Below are 20840 nucleotides of genomic sequence, written 5' to 3'. Positions count from 1 at the left end.
TTATGGCCATTCTAACTGGTGTGAGGTGATAACTCATTGTAGTTTTGATTTGAATTTCTCTAATAATTAGTGATGCTGAACATCTTTCCATGTGCCTCTTGGCCATCTGTATGTCTTCTTTGGAGAAATGTCTATTTAGACCTTCTGCCAATTTTTTAAAATTGGGTTGTTTGTTTTTTTGATATTGAGCTGCATAAGCTGTTTGTATATTTTGGAGAGTAATCCCTTGTCGATTGCTTCATTCTCAAATATTTTCTCCCATTTTGTGGGTTTTCTTTTCATTTGGCTGATGTTTTCCTTTGCTGTGCAAAAGCTTTTAAGTTTCATCAGGTCCCATTTGTTTATTTTTGTTTTTATTTTCATTACTCTCAGAGATAGATCAAAAAAGATCAGGCAGAGAGTGTCCTGCCTATGTTTTCCTCTAAGAGTTTTATAGTATCTGGTCTTACATTTAGGTCTTTAATCCATTTTGAGTTTACTTTTGTGTATAGTGTTAGAGAATGTTCTAATTTCATTCTTTTACATGTAGCTATCCAGTTTTCCTAGCACCAGGTATTGAAGAGACTGTCTTTTCTCCATTGTATATTCTTTCCTCCTTTGTCATAGATTAGGTGACCATAGGTGTGTGGGTTTATTTGGGCTTTCTATCCTGTTCCATTGATCTATATTTCTGTTTTTGTGCCAGTACCATACTGTCCTGATTACTGTAGCTTTGTAGTATAGTCTCAAGCCAGGGAGCCTGATTCCTCCAGCTCCATTTTTCTTTCTCAAGATTGCCTTGGCTGCAGAAATAGAGACACAGATGTAGACAGCAAACATATGGACACCAAGGGGGAAAAGCGTGGAGGGAGGGAGTGGTGGAATGAACTGGGAAGTTGGGATTGACATATATACACTACTATGTATAAACTAGATAACTAATAAGAGCCTGCTGTATAAAAAATAAAATAAAATTTAAAAATAAACCAAAAAAATTGATTGCCTTGGCTATTCCGGGTCTTTTGTGTTTCCATACAAATTGTAAAAGTTTTTGTTCTAATTCTGTGAAAAATGCTATTGCTAATTTGATGGGGATTGCATTGAATCTGTAGATTACTTTGGGTTGTATAGTCATTTTGACAATATTGATTCTTTCAATGCAAGAGCATGGTATATCTCTCCATCTGTTTGTGACATCTTTGATTTCTTTCATCAGTATCTTATAGTTTTCTGAGTACAGGTCTTTTGCCTCCTTAGGTAGGTTTCTTCCTAGGTATTTTATTCTTTTTGATGCGATGGTAAATGGGATTGTTTCCTTGATTTCTCTTTCTGATCTTTCATTGTTAGCATATAGGAATGCAAGAGATTTCTGTGTATTAATTTTGTATCTTAAAACTTTACCAAATTCATTGATTAGCTCTAGTAGTTTTCTGGTAGCATCTTTAGGATTTTCTACATATAGTATCATGTCATCTGCAAACAGTGACAGTTTTACTTCTCCAATTTGGATTCCTTTTATTTCTTTTTCTTCTCTGATTGCCGTGGCTAGGACTTCCAAAACTATGTTGAATAAAAGTGGCAAGAGTGGACATCCTTGTCTTGTTCCTGATCTTAGAGGAAATCTTTCAGTTTTTCACCATTGAAAATGATGTTTGCTGTGGGTTTGTTGTATATGGGCTTTCTCATATACTTTCATAGATAAATAAGCTAAAACACAGAGAAGAGAAAATACTTGCCCCAAGTGACACCACTGGGGGAGGCAGAATTAGAAGCTAGGGCTCTCTGATGGCAAAGTCCAAGTTCTTTCTACAATATCCTGCTGTCTCAGCTCTCCTAGAGCTCACAGTATCCCTGCCCTTTTCCATGCACTCACCTATTCCATCACTTAAGATTGTAAGCAATGGTATGCTGGTAAATGGTTAACAACTGGTTCTCAAAACAAAACAAAAATATCCCTGATTGGTAGTCTTTGCCGCTTTTCATGGAGTACATAATCTCACCATGGTCAACTTCAAGTTACCAGTTTCACTGAATGTAAAGGCAGGATGAAGTGCACACAGGAGCAAGCTGGCCGCAGCACATCACTGCTTATAAGCAATAGGAAGTCTTTCTTGCTAAAGTAAATAAGTAGGCTTTATTAGAAAGATATCAGAGACTCACAGAACTGGAGGGAGACTGGAGAAAGGAACTTAAGAACTGGATAGGGAGCACAAAGACAGAAATAGTCTGATCAGAATGCTGCCCTGGGGATAAAAATCCCATAACCCATTTTTTTTACTCTTGTGTCAATCAGTTAAGTTTCAAAGTCCAAGGAAAGGACATGTGATTGAGAAGAGTAGGTTGCATGCCTGCCCCTTGACAATACCAGGACAGGGAGAGGAAGAATCTGGCTTATAACATTTCAGTGGGAAGAGGCACACATCTGAACATGTCATCCCACAAAGACTATGTATCAGTTTTCTATTAATGAAAAACAAATGACCACAATTTGAGTGGAAAACAACATCCATTTATTATCTCATAGTAATTGTAGGTCAGAAGTCCAGGCATGGCTTGCCTGGGTTCTCTGTTCAGGCAAGCCCGAAATCAAGGAGTCAGCAGGGCTACATTCCCTTCTGGAACCTCTGGGGAAGAATCCACTTCCATGTACATTCAGATTATTGGCAGAACTCCTGTCTTTGAGCTGTAGGTCTGAGGTCCTCATTTCTTTGCTGGCTATCAGCTGAGGGCCTCACTTAGTTCATAGAGGCCACCCATTTTCTTTGCCATATAGCCCCTCAATCTTCAAATCCAGGAATGGATGATTTCCATGTATTAAATCTCTCTCAGTCTTCAAATATCTCTTAACAGGAAGAGTACAGGCTCCACTAAGATCTCACCTGATTAGGTCCGGCCCACCCAGGATGATCATCTTGTTTTAAGGTCAACTGATTTGGGACCTTATTACATGTGGAAAATCCCTTCACAGCAGTGTCTAGATTAGTGTTTTATTGAATAATGGTGAGAAGGTGTATGTACACCAAGGGTGGGGATCTCGTGAGTCATCCTAGAATTCTTCCTACCACAAAAATGGGGGAACTCTATTATTTTAAAAGGAAATTGAGTGCCATTAGGAGAATGAATGTATACCAACAAGACAGATATTCTCTACAGTCCATTTGTCCAACATCTACACATACTTTTTGCCATCTTATACTTTGGAAAATGGCAACATGCAACTATTCTTCCTACAGGAAGAAATGTATTCACTCATCCCCAAAGGGAGCCAAACCTGAAGTGTTATCAGTCATAGTATCCATGTGCAAGTTCAGGGTCTTCAGATGGCATCCATTCTTCCTCTAGTTCAATACAATACTGCATCAATATTCTGTAATAAGATGAATAAATAAAAAATAAAACTACCACCAACTCACCATGTATAAAATAGTAAGAAAAGAGAGTAATAGTAAAAAGAAAGTAATAAAAAGGGGCACACTAAAATATATACATATATGCATATTTTTGCAAAGAATCAAATATGGTAGCTACTGCAGCCTTCATTTCTAAAACTGGTTACTAGGTCAAAGTTGATATAAACTTTCTTTCTTCACTCTTCCTGTTATGTTTCTTTTCATCCAGTCAGCATGGGTTGACTGGGTTGGATGGGTTATGTAGAAGAATGATTCAAACATTTATTTATGTGCAGTCTGAGAGATTGGTAGCCTTGCCTGTATGGGATTGCTGTAGCTGTTTAATAATTTTAACCATGTTGGGACATGATAAGGCACACTAGAAGATCTCCTGGTCTCCAGACACACTTCTTTCTGCACCCATTATGTAGCAGCAACCCTACTTCCCCTTGAAGATTGAAATCAGTCATGTTAGCACTTGACAGCACCATTTGTCACTAACTTTATCCGGTAATTGGGGTGACCATCTGCGTCAGCTAATTGGCTTTATACAGAGGGAAAGCAAACTTCTCATCTCTTTATGACTGAAGGTAGCTATACAGCTTGGAGCCAGGTGCCTACTAAAAATTCTAAACCAGTAGAGTCCAAAGTTGCAAGGACCAGAAACATTTTGTGAATAGGCCTTTAGGAGCAACTCTAAATTCCATCCTTCAGTTCTTAGACCTAGGAATTCTGGTTGTTGACTAGATGACATTATATGTTGTATATGGTGGCTAGTTCAAGACACATAGCATATATTGTAGGACAGCACCTCTAACACACAAGGTGTTGTCTCTCAACTTGTGGCATAACTGTCTTCAATAGAGTCATTATTCCACTGTATAAGGACAACATTTTTTATGAGTAATGGAGTGCATGATAAAACAACGAATTCCGTAGGTATAAGCCAATCACCACACTTTTTTAGTTTTAAAATGTCCCTTGATCAGAAGCAAGTCTGCATAAAATTTCACAACTATGGATAAAACATTCTGTAAGATTACAGATGGTGGTACTGACAGAAGTACTGCAGGCAGTGAAGGCAAATCCATGTCTAGAATACTCACTTATTCCAGAGAAATTATAAAGCCAACTAACTCCTCCATGATATAATGGCTCCAAATTAATTAACTTACCCCCAGGTACCTGGCTGGTCCCCTTGAGATTGATATGTAACAGGAATTCAGTACAGTGTTGACAAGTTGGGCATTCAGCAGCAGGGGTGGTCACATCAGCCTTTGTAAAGTGAAACCATATTGCTGAGGTCATGTATAGCCTCTGTTCATGCCACCATGACCACTTTCTACAGGTGCCCATTAAGGAAGCACAGGAGTGTCTGAGAAAAGAGGTTTACTGACCTCCACTGAATGGGTCATATTGCCCACCTGATTACTGAAAGCATATTGATGTGAGCAGTCACATCTAACACTAATAGTCTCATGCTCCGGACCGGTTCCAAGAAGTCCATATACCACTTCCCTAGATCTGTTTTGTGTCCATTTTCCCAAATGTCCTCATTCAAAATCTCTGCTAATTAGGATGAACCATTATCCCCGGACTTAGATCTGGATGCATATCCTATATATTCATATAATATATATATATATATATATATATATATATATTTCCAAAGGGTGCAATGGCAAGGAATGTGTGTAGATGTTGGATAAGTGAACTTCAGTAAATATTAAAGTAAAAATAATTTTTTAACTTTTTATTCTGATAAGACTTACAAAAAAGTTGCAAGGATAGTAAAAAGAATTCCCGTGTACAATTAACCTAGATTCTCCAGTGTAAGTATTTTACTATATTTGTGTTATTCTCCTTGTCTCTCACACTCTATACACACATACATGTGGACACAAATTTTAAAATATTTTGAGAGTAAGTTACAAACACATTCTCTTACAGAAAACAGTACAATAATCAAAATCAGACCACTAACATTGACACTAACAGACCAATAACTGACCTTATTCAGATTTTGCCAACTGTCCAAATTGCACCAGAATTTCATGAGCAGTGAAGGGAAAGAATCAAATCTCTTCTGGGATATGAATAGGGCAGATGGTGTACTGAAGCCTGGATTAGGGTTCAATCCACAGGGATGGAGCTAAGGGGGCTTCCATAGGCATTGGGCCTCCTCTGCCCGCTCCAGGCCCCAATGATACCACCCTCCTCTTTCTTCAGGCTTCCTAGAACTCCCTTGTGACCTTCCACACCTCTGATGTTGCCATAACCACATAGTTCTGGAAATAAACTTTACCTGGGACTGGTCCCCACAAGGCAGAGGCCCCAGGACTCTTCCACCACTTTAGCACCTAACACAGCTAGGAGGATCCACAGAGCTCCATTGTTATTATTAGGTTTCTGTCTCACAGACACGAGCTGGGGAAGGGTGCAAAAATCATCTCTTGTCATCTCTCATTCCCATTGACAACTGGGCAAGGGAGGCTCAGAGAAGTCTGAGACTATTAGGGGCAGAGCTGGGGGGATGCCCCATTCCTGTCTCTTAGGCCTAGTGTCTTCCCCTGACATCACACAAGTGGTCTAAATTCCCCTCCCTAAAGGGCAGTCACAGTCTGCGCACAGCGTGGAGCTGGGGGTGTGGGTGGTGACGGGTGGAGGAGGGAATGACACCTCAGGGAAGACCTGTGCTTACCCGGGTGGCTTATGGATGAATGGGTTGTTCTTTTCTGAGGCTGCGAAGTGGAGTCCATCTACCTGAACGTGGAGGCTGTAAACACACATCGGGAGAAGCCTGAGGTAGGTGAGGGACTCTGTGGCCTAAGCTGGCACGTGGTGAAAGCACCCTCCCCTGCAGAAAGGCAGCCCCAGTCCCACAGAGCTTGGGTGTTTCCACCAACAGGTAGAATAACCAGCACCCAGAAATGCAGGAACCACAGCCCAGACCCGAGGCACCATAGACACACACAGCTAGAGCAACCCTGCCTAAAAGGCCTCTCTGGCTGAGGTTCCCCCATACTTGCCTGAGAAGAGGGTCAGGATCCAGGCCTGTCTGAAAGAGGGGAGCCTGGCAGTAAGGACAAGAGGCAGGGAGGGGCGGGGGCTCCACACTGCTGGCTGCTTCCTGCTAATACTGGGTTCTCTCCTCTCAGAATGTGAACGTCACCCGGGAAACTGTGGAAGCCCTGGACACTGTCCCTGCCCACTACTGAGCCCTTCCCAGGAGGCTAAATTGCCTTTGCTCCTGCTTTCTTCTACCCCAGGAGCTCCTGCGTCTGCCCTTGCCCATATGCTCAGGTAACACTAAGCCTCTGAGGAAGTTATGGCCTCTAAGTTGATCCTCAGCGAGAGAGCTCTGCTTCCAGCAAGACCTCAGCAGCTCAAGCCATCCCCGTTCACAGTCACAGCCGAAAGACTGTCTGGCTCTGCATGGAGCTTTGTCTTACTTTCTCAATTCTTGTTCCCTGAGCAACAAAGGTTCCTCTTTCTCCCTGCAGGAGGGGGAGAAGTGGCCATTGTGAGGCCTCCTTCACTATGCATAAGAACTTGTCTCTGTGATGAGGCCCTGTTCCTGTGGGGGTGGGGACTGTGAAGGCTTTCTAGAGGCAGATTCCTGGGCAGCATTTCCAGAAGTAAGGGGCACCAGTGGGACTGACCCTTTATGAGCAATATGACTAGGGGTATGAGATCTTCCTTCTCACACAGGAAACTCTGGCACCTGGCTCATCATGTTCTCTGCTCCTATTCCTGCCCCCATCCTGGGGTCATTTCACTTTCCACATGGATAATATAACGAACACCCTGGAGTCCCCAGAACATTATCTCCAGGAACAGTTATCTCCCCTTACCTTCAACTACCCACTCTCCGAACTTTATTATTATTACCTGGAGTTCTACCTCCTCCGTCTTCTTAAATGCAACTATCTGACCACCTACACCCTCTCTCATTATTTCATCTTTCAATGTCACTTCAAAACACCTAGCAGCATATCTATCACATATGAGTCACTTCAGTGATATTTAATACCATACTTTTTTTTAGACCTCATTAACATTCGTGTTCATCAATCCCTCCTTTGTTTCCCTATCCATTAGTCAGAAAGCTGATCCGCCCTTCAGGCTAGAACTGAGGCCCCATCTCTCCCATATAAACATGTTGATCTCTCCCTAAACACAGAAAAAACAGGGAGCACATCTAATTCACTTTGCAGTTTCAACGTTTATTTCTGATACCAAAACTTGACAGCACACAAGGGGGGGAAGAAAGCAATAGACAAGGAACAGCAAATAAATTTATCTTGCATGCCACTTTCAGTCAACAGGATGTGGCTCTCTAGATAGCTGTGTTTAGAAGGATTCTGAGGCTTCAGCCTCACTCAGGGGAAAGACTATTGCAACTGATTAGCAATATCTGTGAACATAAAAAAGAAAAAAAATGTAAAAGTCAATGCTATATACCAAATAGTAAGGAACATAAATAACAAATACTGCTTCCGCATACTTCCCTCTGCTACCCACCACGTGTTTCCTAGGACTCCCAGCTAGAGCACATAAATACATTCCCATGGATTCTATATCTCCCAATGACCCTAAGTGCCCAATCCAAAGTGATATACCTACCCAACATCTCACTCAACCCAGAAGAAACCGATGGCACCAAAGTTGGCAGCAAAGTTGGCACTGGCTGTACCACCAGGGCCAATAATGGGGCCGGCGAAGGTCTGAGGAAATCTGGAGCGAGCATTCTGGTGGTATCTGGCCCAGAAGGTAAATGGAATTCTGGACCAGGGATCTCCAAAATCTCCTTCCTCGTCCCAGGTCAGCAGCTCAAACTCAATGTCATCCCAGCTCCAGGGCCCAGATACGGCCTCATCTCCAATCCCCATGCGGGTTCTTGCCTCAGCCCGGGCCTCGGCCTCAGCTGCAGCAGCATCCAGAGCATCCAAGGCCTCATCTGCGGCCTCCATGAACTGCGCAGTCCAGTCACGAGGGTCTCTCTTCTGAACCTGAGATGAGGAATAGAAAATAAAACCCATAATAGTATTAGTTAATATTTATGAAGCACCTACTATATATTTAGCACCCTACTTTGTGCTATTGTTTATGTAGTAACAACAAATACCACCAATAATGTGGTACCTACCGTGTGTGATACCTAAAATCTCATTCCTGCTCTGGAATTTTCCCAGTCAGTCATAGTTCATCCCTTAACCTATTGAGTCTTGCAGTTCCTCTATTACCTCTGCAATGAATCGCAGCACTTTCATCTTGCTAGTCTCATGGTAGGAACGGAGGCCCCAGAGGAACTCATACTCAGGAGGATTGCTGTTGGGCACTCGTCTGTAGTCTAGGTACCTTAGAAAGAGGAGAAAGGCCTTTGTTTCTACCCAGGCAGAATGATAGTCCATCAATGCATAATAATCTGAGATTCTGACATCCCAGATTTCAGGTAGCAACTCCCCCCAGTCTCATTCCTAAACACAGATTTACCCTCTAATAATCAGGCCTTTGAATTCCTGTGCCAGTGCTTCTACACAAAGCAGTCACCTAGGCCTGGACGGTGGCTTGAGTAGGGTCATAGAAAGGACAACACTTAATTTCACCCCCTCTGTCACAGCTCTAGCTCCAAGTGCTTATAATCTTGTCATTGAATCACAGATAGGCCCATTGCAAAGCCTCAGCTAAGCTCAGCCTTTGGAATATCTACTGTGGGCGTGGTGGACAGGCTCCACTTGCAAGATCACTATACTGCAGGAAAATCCAACCACAAGGAGCATACTCAATAAATACTCCTGCGTACATATGTGTGTGTATATGCATAGGTATAGGTATAGTTAGTATAAGAAATGAGCATGGAAAGGGTTTTCTGAGGCTGACCAGCACACAGAATTCATGAAGACCAGACAAAGCTGCTTAGGCATCACTTACTTTTGCTTTACAAACTCGTAAGTGAGAAGTTTCCTCAGATCTCCAAGGAGGGGATGTCTTACCCTGATAGTAACAACAACAACAAAAAAGGGATCCATAATCACACACTATGACATTGCCCAAAGGAAAGAAAAGAGTTTTCCAGCACAGAGGTCAGAGACAAGAGAAGAGGCAGAGAGGTCAGGACTATTTCCCCATCCACCCAGGTCACATCCTTGGGCTCTGTACCTCCCCAAACCAATTCCCTTAGACCAACAGGCTGATGCAATCCTGGGACCATCCTCTGTTGCCAAAGGATGATATACACAGGCAAGAGATGAGAGAGCCCAATCATACCCAGGACGCAGTCCCATCTTGCGTAGTGCCTCCCAGAGGACAGCTGCAATGGGAGGCAAGGGGAGACAAGGGATGGAAAATGAGCGTGGAAAACAGGCGGTAGCCAACCCCCAGCTGCTGGCCCAGCCACTCACCTTCACTGGCACGGTTGCCATTCATGAAGATGACACCCAAAATCACTAAGAGGAGACCCAGCTTGGGTGTGTCTTTGGTCCTAAAGAAGTACAAAAAGAATATATTTTCAGCAGTCATTTGCATGAGACACCCCAGGCAGCTTACCCATCTAGCTTCCCCAGTATTCCTCAGCTAGGGGATAATTCTACCCCAGGTCTGCCCATGACCTGCTATGTGACCCTGAATCCTGGACCCTGGCCTACTCGAAACTCCAGGAAAAAAGCATCACTGAGAAAGGCAATGTTCCACCTCCTTTCCCATCTTACGTTCCCAGTATGCCAGCCAGGGACTCAGGGGTACTGATGAGAATATACAGGTGTTCTTCCTTGTCAATTTCCTTCAGCTGAATTCCAAATTTCTACAGGGACAAGAAAACAGACTATGAAATTACAAAATCTAGCATAAGCTACCCCCACTCAGTACTACCCACACTCAGCTACTCCTTCGCCTCCCTGTGAGATTTGCCCTAAACTCCCAGTAGGAATCCCATGAATCTTTTAAATCAAGACTTTCCCATGATATCTATCAAAAACAAAAACCAAAAAACCTTTCCCCATCATTCTGTTCCTCAGGGCTGCCTTCTCACCTTCTCCAGGACAAAGCATGCGCGTTCAATGATTTCTGGATACACATCAGTGTATTCACGGATGATATCCCTCAGCATTTCTGTAGGAGAGAAGAGGGAGCACCTGAGCTGAGCAGGGGCCACAGAGCTGCGACCTCTTTGCCAGCCCTGCCCAGGGGAGCACAGTCAGTGAAAAAGGAAGACTCAACCATGGAAGGACGGGATTGAAGAGGAGGGGACATATAAGCAAAGAGATGTCCACAGAGCACGGGGTGAGGGGAAGAGCAGAGCTCCAGGAGAGGGCACTGGATACCTACCTGAGCGCTTGATGGGCACCTTTGTGTAATCTTTAAGCATCAGGTACTTGACCAACTTATTCGCCTGGGAGGGAAAAAGGAAATCATTAAAGTTATAAGATATTTACAGAACACTTGGTTGAATTATAGATGGAAAGACAACAATGAAAAGAGCAAGGGGTGGGGGGAGAAGTAACTGGGGAGTTACAGTTCTTACTCTTTCCTGAAGAAGGGCCACATCTCGGGGCTGTGAGGCACCCAGGTTCTGTGAGGCACGCGAGTTGGGAGAGGGGCGCAGGTTTGGTGAGGGGCGCAGGTTCTGCCAGTCAGGTGGAACTGGCCAATCGGTGGGGATCCAGTCAGGTGGGAGCGGCCAGTCAGTGGGAAGCGGCCAATCGGGTGGCAGTGGCCAATCAGGGGGTAGTGGCCAGTCGGGAGGGCCTTGCCAATCTGGAGGACCCTGCCAGCCTGGTGGAGTCTGCCATCCAGGTGGAGTCTGCCATCCAGGTGGATTCTGCCAGGCCAATGGGTTCGGCCAGACAACTGGACCAGGCCAGACAATGGGGTTCGGCCAGATCACAGGGTTCTGCCAGATCACTGGGTTTGGCCAGATCACTGGGTTCTGCCAAGCAACTGGGTTTTGCCAGGCTGGTGGGGTCTGCCTAGCTGGGGGGCTCTGACGTGCTGGTGGGGTCTGCCTGGCTGGCTGGTTTTGCCAGCCTGATGGGTTCTGCCAAGCCAATGGGGTCTGCCAGAGCACATTGGGGGGTGCGCCAGGTGGGCTCTGAGTGGTAACTGGAACCGGTGCAGACCTCCAGGTCCCTGGAGCCAGTGGGGCCCGCCTCTGATCCCCACTGCTGCTCTCTTCCACATTCAAGTTATTAATCTGCATCATCAGAGAAAAGGAAGGTCAGGGTCACCAACTGTTTCTATGTCCTCACCATATCTATTCCAGGAAGGCCCCCTAAAACCCTCACCTGTAGTGACAGCCTGACCCACTAGCCAATGGTCACCCTGAGTCCTGGGCTTGTCTTTCACTGTCTTCCAGGCAGGAGTTTCATCTCTGAACCAGGCCAGGAGCAACCCAAGGGTGGGGCCTGAGGCTTCTCCTCTTCCCATGTCCACCACTGGCTCTGCTTGTACCACCCTGGACAAATCACTCAAGTCACTTCACCTCTCTGGGACTTAGTTTCCTTCTCATAAAACTGAAACTATGATCCCTAGCTGGTATGAGGTACCTTGAAGATTTAGTGAGTGAGATAACCTGTGTGAATGTGCCTAGGCCAAGACCTAACACATGGTGGCTACTTTCAAAACGTAAAGTGAATTACATACAGGCTGTATATATTATGTGTCCATGTCTCATCTCCCCATTAGTCTGCGGACACTCAGAGAACAGGAATTAACACTTTCACCTTTATCATCCCCTACAACCTAGTCAAATACAGACAATTACATATACTGTTTTGTTTTGTTTAGAACAAATGAACAACCTCAGAGAAGAAAAGAGAGCGCCCAAAGCAAAGTGGAACTAGCAGGGATCTCACCTTGCGGGTCCTCTTGCCCCGAATTATAGTCCTGGACTCCAGATTCTGAGCCTGGGAACCATCTGCTGATGTCTGTGCAGCTGCACCATCAGATTCACAGATACCTGGGCATGGGTCAGCCTCTATGTCAGCCTGGGAAGTGGCTATCTTGGCTTGGTTAACATTCTGGGTCTGGGTATCAGCTACTGGGGCCTTAGTGGTGTCATTCCAAGCCCTGAAGGCTGTTTTGGGCTGAGTGCTGACCATCTCACTGGCACTGAGAGACTGAGAGAAATTGTAGGTGGCATTTGGGTCCACCGTAGTAGTGGTATTCTGGGCCTTAAAGGCCATCTCCGACTTGTTGGCAGTTAACTCACTGGTGGTTGCTGCCTGGGAAAAATCATAGGCAGCATTTGGGCCCTTTGGGGGGGCATTCTGGGACTTAAAGGCTGCTGTAGGCGGTGTGTTGGGAGTCTCCTTGGCATTAAGAGCCTGAGAGAAATCATAGGCAGCATTTGGGCCTTTTGTGGTGGCATTCTGGGCCTTAAAAGCTGTCTTAGGCTTAGTGGCAGCTGCTAAAGCCTGCATATCAGCCATCTCACTGGCTGTTGGGGACTGTGAACTCTGAGGACTAGCATTCGGCATGCTGGCAGCTGCTGTGGCCTGGTTGGTAGGCGGAGCCTCTGAGATCTGGATGGCCTCCATCAGGGTCTGCATAAGCAAGGTGCTGTCTTCCACGGAGGCCTCAGCCTGCAAATACAGGGGAAAAAAATTAAATCTCTGGGTCTGCGAAGTGGGGTTGGGAGGATAGGGGAGAGAACATGCAGGGAAGGTGCAGGCGAGCGGTTGGTGCAAAAAGAGGAAGGCTGAGGAAGAGATCTAGTGGCCTGCGTGGACTAAGGGATAACAAAACTTGTGGTAGGGGCTGAGTGGGGCAGGGGCTAAACAAGGGGTGGGGCCAAATGAGGAGAGGGGGCAAAGTGGATGGGGGGTGCTGATCTAGGAGTGAGGTTAGAACAGGGCAATGCAGAGTGAGGTAGGAGCTCAGGAGGAGGAGGCGGAGCAAGAGTGCCGCCTTGAGGAGTTGAGGAGAATAAGGGGGTCGCAGGGGGTGGGGAATGCTGGAGAAAGGGAGGGTGGAGGCGGGAGGTTGGGGGAGGGGGCGGCAGAGAGCTCTACAAGCCTCAGGACTACGGAAAAAAAAGGTTCCTTACCCAACCAGGATTCTCTGGGCAGATTGCCCTGACTACTAACAGGGTCTCCCCTTTCTCTGAGCAGGGACTGATGGCTGAAAAGGGACGACCCCCCCACACACCCCGCGCCCTTAAACCATGGGAATTTGAAAAACGACGGAATCTAGGCACCAAGAAGGCAAAATCGGATCCAGGCGTCTGGACAGCCAAAGGGGCCCGGGGGGAACTGTCGGCTAGGGAAATGGTGGGGAGGGGAGTGGAGATCTCACCTGGAAGCCGAGGAGGCCCGCACCACAGTCCATTTTCTGAGACATGGTTCTTGTCCCTCTGGCAAGAGCAGAGCCTGGGGGGTGTGGAGGAGGAGTTGGGCATTATACTACAGAGGGCAAATGCGAAGGAACAAATTTGGGGAGATGGTGGTGTTTGAGGTTTGATTGTGGGGGCGGATGAGGTGCTGAATGTGAGGGGAACGGGCCAGATCGGAGTGCGAAAAGTGAATGGGTGTCCGGATGGAGGTTCTGAATCCCGAGAAGCTACGACGGGGAGAAGCTTCAAATCGGGGTTCAGATAAGAGTTCTGAATCCAGGCAGATTGCGTTGGGATTCGCATTTGGGAAATTGAATGGAGTTTTCCAATCAGGAGGAATCGTATAACAGTACAGATCGAGGTCGAGAAATCTGTAGAGATTCTGAACGATGGGAGGGGTTCAGAGAGCGAACAGGGATTCTGAATAAGGGAGGTTCAGGTGAGGGGTGTGTGAATCGGGGTTCGGGGAGTGGAAGAGGGATCAGAATCCGGGGTAAAGGGATCGGGATGAAAAATGGGGGGCCCGCACCAGGGGGCAAGATGCCCTGTCTGGGGGCTAATTCTCACCTTGCCTCAGGCCCCAACCCCAACCCCCTCGTTGCCTCCCTTCTTCACGACTCAGAGGATCGGGATTGCAGTGTTCTGCTCTCAGCAGCCGCACCCTCTCCTTGTCCAGGAGAAAATGCCAGCGCGGCAGCTAGGACGACCCCGCCTCTTCGCCTAATATACCACCCACCGCCTCACATGGTTGTACGCATGCGCAAGAACTGACCGACCAAATAAGAGTCCCGCCCGTTTCCCCAACAAAAGCTTCGCCCTGAAGGCTAAGCTGCGCATGTGCAGCGGGAAGCAGTCCCGCCCCTTTGCCAACACACCACCCCACCACCAACCAGGTGGACAGTTTACAGCGGTCCCTCCCCTTCGTCTATATCCCCTCCCCCAAACAGATGCGCTGTGCCTCTAGATCCCACCCCTTGCCCCACACACCGGCCCCCTACCTTTTCCGCAATGCGTCTCTGTTCTATCCCTCCCTCTCAAGGCCCCTCCTGTCAGGTGGGCATGCAACTCCACCCTCTAGTCTAGCAGCACTTAGGTCACTATTAAGGAGGTCTCTGTGTGGGGTCTCTAATTGCAACAAGTGCTTGGCTCCTGCTAAAAATAAGCTCATCCACTTAGGGGGCCTAGGAAAAGGAATGGCCAGAGAGGATACATTAATGGAGGTAGAAAAAGTCTGTGCCTGCCACGTGACTCTACATGATCTTCCCCCCCACCCAACAGCTTCCAGACTCATAAACATTAGCTTCTTTCCTGCCCTTTTGCAGCTCCAGCTATTTATTTTGTGTGTGGAGGCGGGGAGGAGGGGAGGGAAGGGCACAACGTGTACTTCACAGCACGATCTACGCTGGAGCTTGTTTTCCTCTCACAGCAGCCTTGGGAGGTGGATATCAGCATCTCCATTGTACAGATAAAGACGCTGAGCTACAGACATTACATGAACTAGACAAGGACACCGAGCCAGTAAACAGAAAATGCAAAATGTGGGCCTGGGTCTTCCAGACCCTAAAAACCCCTGTTGCACCATCGCTGGCCCGGGGACTGAGGCACCCTCCCTTCTTCAGTTTGAGCAACAGATCCGCCCCACCTCCCCTGCTCTGTCAGCACCCGTACCAAGCAAGCAAGTGTTCTGTTCCCTGAGACCTAAGCTCACGCTCTGCATCCCGGAGGGCACAGGTGGAAGTCCCCCGCTCCCCCCTCCCCGCCTGCTCTACGTGGGTCCATCCCAGTGTGCAAATTGCTCCTTGGGGTCCACTCCCTGCTCCGTCAGGCCTCTTTGCTATGAGTGGCACAAACGCTGTCCCTGAGGCCTTTCTGGTGCCTGCTGGAGCAGCCAGGACAATAAGGCACCTGTATGTCTGAGCCATGGCAAGCCTTGATTAAGAGTAAACGTTTGCCCTGCTTCCTTCCAGGGCTGGGCCTCAATTCGTGGGATGGAGTGCTGGACCAGTGTGTCACTAGCTGCATGAGCCCACTCAGGCCACTGGAATTCTCTGAGCCTGGCTTCTCAACGGGAAGCACAAGTAGTACTTACTGGGGTCCTACCCAACAACAAACGTGCTGCACTTCCAGAATGACTGGAGAAGCTCAAAAAGGCAGAAAATGATATACAGATGTGAAATGACTCAAATTGAACTGATACTCTCCAAAAATCCAAGGTAGATCTTTGTACACTTCACATTTGTTCTTGCATCAGCTCCTGCCAGGAGCCAACACATGAAAGGAAGCTAATGCTGGGAAGAACTGCAGCATTTGGTCCCCAAGGGCCAACATCAATTCTGCCTGGCTGGATGACTTTCCTCATCTGTTGCATAGCAACCTCCCCTGTCAAGCTGCCTGTTTTTCCTCAGCACTTCCTCTGTAAAGTGTCTGCAGTGGGACGTGATCAGACTCAGGAAAGGTCTGAAACACCATGTTATATGCTTTCTGCTCCCAAATCTGTATTTCCAGTTCTTGACTTGGCTTATGAGTTCTAGATCTATAATCCAACAGACTACCTCACTTCTGCAATTGTCTTGGTATTTTTACTATTAACAGGTCCCATATATCCTCCTCCTCAGCACATTGTGTTTCTCCTTTAGTCATGCCCTTCTCTCTCTTTTAGAGAGATGGATTTTTGTTTGTTTTATTCATTGCTGTATCCCTAGCACCTAAAATGATGCCTGGCATATTTTATATGCTCAAAAAATATTTAATGAATGAATGAATCCCACCATCCACCCTACTGCTTATGCAAGAAACCTGAGAGGCACTCTGTTTTCTTTCCTGTGATGAATTCACTTACTTTTACTCATTACACAAATAATGCATATTCATCATTAAAAATTCAAACATTACCTAAATATTTTAGAAATTAAGTAGCCATCACTCCAAATCTCACCACCTTGAGGTAACTGCTATTAAGATTTTGATGCTACCTTTTCATACACTTTATGCATATATATTCTTACATAAATGGGATTACATTATATATGCCATACTTTAAATTGCATTCTTTTACTTACTGCCTCCCACTTTCTTTCACCTCTATACCCTCATCTGAGACATGGTTGTTTTTTTTTTTTGCGGTACGCAGGCCTCTCCCGTTGCTGAGCACAGGCTCTGGACACGCAGGCTCAGCCAGCCATGGCTCACAGGCCCAGCTGCTCGGCGGCATGTGGGATCTTCCCGGACCGGGGCACAAACCCGTGTACCCTGCATCGGCAGGTGGACTCTCAACCACTGTGCCACCAGGGAAGTCCTGAGACATGCATTTTTAACAGCTATTTTTATATCCTTTTATGTCCAAACATGTTCCATGTTTTTTGTTTTACAAAAATTAAGATCATATTATATACACTTTAATGCATCTGATTTATCTTAGTTAATGCTAATCTACCTCTGATTCATTCCTTTACATTCCTGCATAATATTCCATAATAGGGATGGACCACAATGTATTCAACCATTTCCTCACTGAAGGTAATTCATTTTGGTTTCAGGTGTTTTGGCGGAGGGAGGGAGCACATACCAACAACATTGCAATAAAATACTTGTACATATATCCTTATATTTTAATGCTCAATATTTATTCCTATGACATCAGATGCCCAGGAGTAAGACTGATATACTCTACGTTTGGTGTCATAAGACTTTTCCAATTTTTTTTCCAATCTGATGTGTATTTTATTGGTATCTCCTTCTGTTTTTAATTTACATTTCTGATAAGTAGTGGACCACATATTCATATAAGAATGGACCTACTGGATTTCTTTTGGAAAGTACTTATGCAAGTCTTTTACCTATTTTTCTTGTGTTGTCTTTGTCTTAATTATTTTGCGGACTTCTTGGTACAGTCCTACAGATGCTTATTGAAATCCCTTAGAGCTAGATGTATTGCAAATGTTTTTTTTCACATTTTAGTAAGTGTGTATACTCTATACTATGTAACAGTTCCAACTGCAAGAATATATCTGCCAAAAAGGCCAGATATATTATTCACTTATGCACATTCCCTTAGCAGCTAAGAGAATGTGATCTAGGATTTACCAGTGTGGTGGGGTCCTGAAGACCACCATCGGGTTCAATGATTCACTAGAAGCACTCACAGAACTCACGATAGGTGCTACATTCATGGCTATGGTTTATTACAATGAAAGGATATCGATTTAAATCCACAAAGCTAAAAGATGCATTAAGTCAAAGTCCAGGAGAGAACAGGGATGAGCTTCCAGTTGTCCTCTCTCAGTGGAGTTGTATGGCAGTGCTTAATTCTCCCAGCAAGATGTGTGATAACCAGGGAAGCTCACCTGAGCCTTGGCGCCTGGGATTTTACTGGAGGTCAGTCACGTAGGCATGGAACACCTGGGTGGCTAACCTTAGTTTACTCAGTCTTCAGCCTGTGCAGAGGTCAAACTAATGCCGCAAGGCTCAAGGTCCCACTATAAATCATACTCTTAACATAAACCATCTGTTGGCCCAAAGCCCCGGGTGAACAAAGAGACTCTAATCAGGCACCATATGCCAAAGGCTTAGAGGTTATCTCCCAGGGGTTTGTCAAGAGCTGGACCTTTCTTTGGAATGTGCAGACATTTTTCGGAATGCACAGGGTTTGAACACCCCAGACCTGCCGAGTCAAGTCTTCTACTGCACAGTCATAATTCCAACCTAACACTTGATCTGAAAGGAGTGATTCAAAGATTCAATGATGGAATTCAATGCCATATCTGTGATGGTGGGAGCAGGAAACGCAAGAAAATCCAGTTTCTAGGCGCAGCATTGGTAGCAGGGCCAAGGGCAGCATCCAGTATACAGTATTCAGTGGTGACAGTAATAGTATCCAACCATGCCAATATTTATGGCATGATTTTTGAAATACAGCTGGGCCAGCTGCTCTTAGCAAATTATTTTATTAATTCTACCACTTTAACATACTTAAGAATATTTAAATTTTAAAAATTAATTATGGATACACTGAAAATTGCAAAGATAGTACAGAGAGGTCTTATGTACCCTTTAGCTGCTTCCCTCAGTGAGCACATCTATATACATATGATACAATATCAAAACCAGGAAATTGACATTGGTATCACATGTGTGTATAGTTCTGTCACTTTATCACATGTGGAGGTTTCCACAGTAATCACCACAACAACCAAGATACAGAACTATTCTGTCACCACAAAGATTTCCCTGTACTACCCCTTTATAGTCACACTTACCTCCATTCCCACCACTATCCCTAACCCTTGGAAGCCATTAATGTGTTCTCCATCTCTAATTTTAACATTCCAAGAAGATTATAAAATTGGAATCATACAGTATGTCACATTTTGAGTGACTTTTTTCACTCAGCATAATGCCTGTGAGATACATCCAAGTTGTGTGGTTTTCTCCTTTTTATTGCTGAGTACTATTCAATGGTATAGATGTGCCACAGTTGGTTTAACCATTCACCCACTGAAGTACATCTGTGTGGTTTCCAGTTTGGGCTATTAGAATAAAGCTGCTATAAACATTTTTGTACAGTTTTTTCTGTGAACATAAGTTCTCATTTCTCTGGGATAAATGCCCAAGAGGGCAATTGCTGGATTGTGTAATAAGAGCATGCTAGGTTTATAAGAAACTTGCCAAACTTTCCCAGAGTGATTGTATCATTTTACATTCCCACCAACAATATGTGAGTGGATCTATTTTCTCCAAATCCTTGGCAGCATGTGTTGCATATTTTTAGGAATTCTGATAAATGTGAAATAATAACTCATTGTGGTTATAATTTACATTTCCCTAATGGCTAATAATGTTGAACATTTTTAACATATGCCTATTTGCCATCAATATATCCTCTTTGGAGAAATGTTTCTTCATGTCTTCTGTCCAGTTTTCAATTGATTGTTTTCTTTCTTTTTTTTAAAGTGTTGAACCTTGAGAATTTATATATTTTATGTACGAGTCTTTTGTCAGATATATGGTTCGCAAACTGGTTTCTCCCAGTTTGTAGCTTGTGTTTTCATCCTCTTAACAGAGTCACATGGCAAATTTTTTAGAAGTCCAATTTATTGATTTTTTTTCCTTTCAAAGACTGTGGTTTTTGTGTCATTTCTAAGAACTCTTCAACAAGCCATAAGGATCTGAAGATTTTATCCTATATTATATTCTAAAAGACTTATGGTTTTAACTTTTTTTTTTTTTTTGGTGGTACATGGGCCTCTTACTGTTGTGGCCTCTCCCGTTGCGGAGAACAGGCTCCGGATGCGCAGGCTCAGCAGCCATGGATCACGGGCCCAGCTGCTCCGCGGCATGTGGGATCTTTCTGGAACGAGGCACGAACCCGTGTCCCCTGCATCTGCAGGCGGACTCTCAACCACTGTGCCACCAGGGAAGCCCAGGTTTTAACTTTTATATGGGAGTCTATCATCCATTTGGATTGAAATTTTGAATGAGATTTGAGGTCTAGGTCGAGTTTTATTTGGGGGTATGGGAGAGGCAGAGCTACAGAAATCCATCTGATCATTCCAGCACAATTTGTTTAAAAGATAATCCTTCCATTGAGTTATCTTTGCACCTTTGTAAAAAATCAGTTGGCCATACTTGCATGAGGCTATTTCTGAGTTCTCTATTCTGTTCCACTGGTCTGTGTGTCTACTCATCCATCAATACTGCAATAGTCCTGATTACTGTAGTTATACAATAGTCTTGAAGTTGGATAGAATTTTATTCTTCTTTTTCAGAATTATTTTATCTATTATTCTAGTTCTTCTGTTTTTCTACACATTTTGGAATAATTTATATCTACAAAGCATCTTACTGTAATTTTGATAGCAACTGCATTCAACCTGTATATCAATTTAGGGAGAATTAACATCTTTCCTATGTTGATTGTTCTAATTCATGAATACAGTATGTCTCTCCTTTTATTTTGATCTTCTTTGAGTTCTTCATCAGAGTTTTGTGTATTCTGCTGTTGTTGGGTGGAGTGTTCTATAAATATCAATTAGATCCTGTTGGCTGATGATGTTGAGTCTATTTGATTATACTTTTCTCCAAATTTGGGAAGTTTTCAGCCACTTTTTCAGCCCTTCCTCCTTCTCTCCTTCTGTGACTATGAT

At 44.8% G+C, this 20840-nt stretch overlaps 1 protein-coding gene across 1 annotated transcript; it reads right to left on the bottom strand.

The window, feature by feature from the left end:
• Positions 1-7498: 7498 nt before the first annotated feature.
• MAGED1 (MAGE family member D1) lies at positions 7499-14369 on the bottom strand. Its single transcript, XM_082864675.1, has 13 exons — positions 14266-14369; positions 13662-13735; positions 12221-12949; positions 10891-11559; positions 10695-10758; positions 10399-10478; positions 10079-10170; positions 9773-9852; positions 9639-9681; positions 9303-9365; positions 8615-8729; positions 7995-8380; positions 7499-7785 (listed from the first exon to the last, which is right to left on the bottom strand). The coding sequence occupies exons 2-12, from the start codon at positions 13704-13706 to the stop codon at positions 8003-8005; spliced, it is 2358 nt and encodes a 785-aa protein (XP_082720801.1). The 5' UTR covers positions 13707-13735; positions 14266-14369; the 3' UTR covers positions 7499-7785; positions 7995-8002.
• Positions 14370-20840: the final 6471 nt, after the last annotated feature.

Source organism: Leucopleurus acutus (genome assembly GCF_964270905.1).
Source record: "Leucopleurus acutus genome assembly, chromosome: X".
Lineage (NCBI taxonomy): Eukaryota > Metazoa > Chordata > Mammalia > Artiodactyla > Delphinidae > Leucopleurus > Leucopleurus acutus.
Note: the sequence above shows the minus strand (reverse complement) of the source record. Positions and strands in the feature narration are given on the sequence as shown.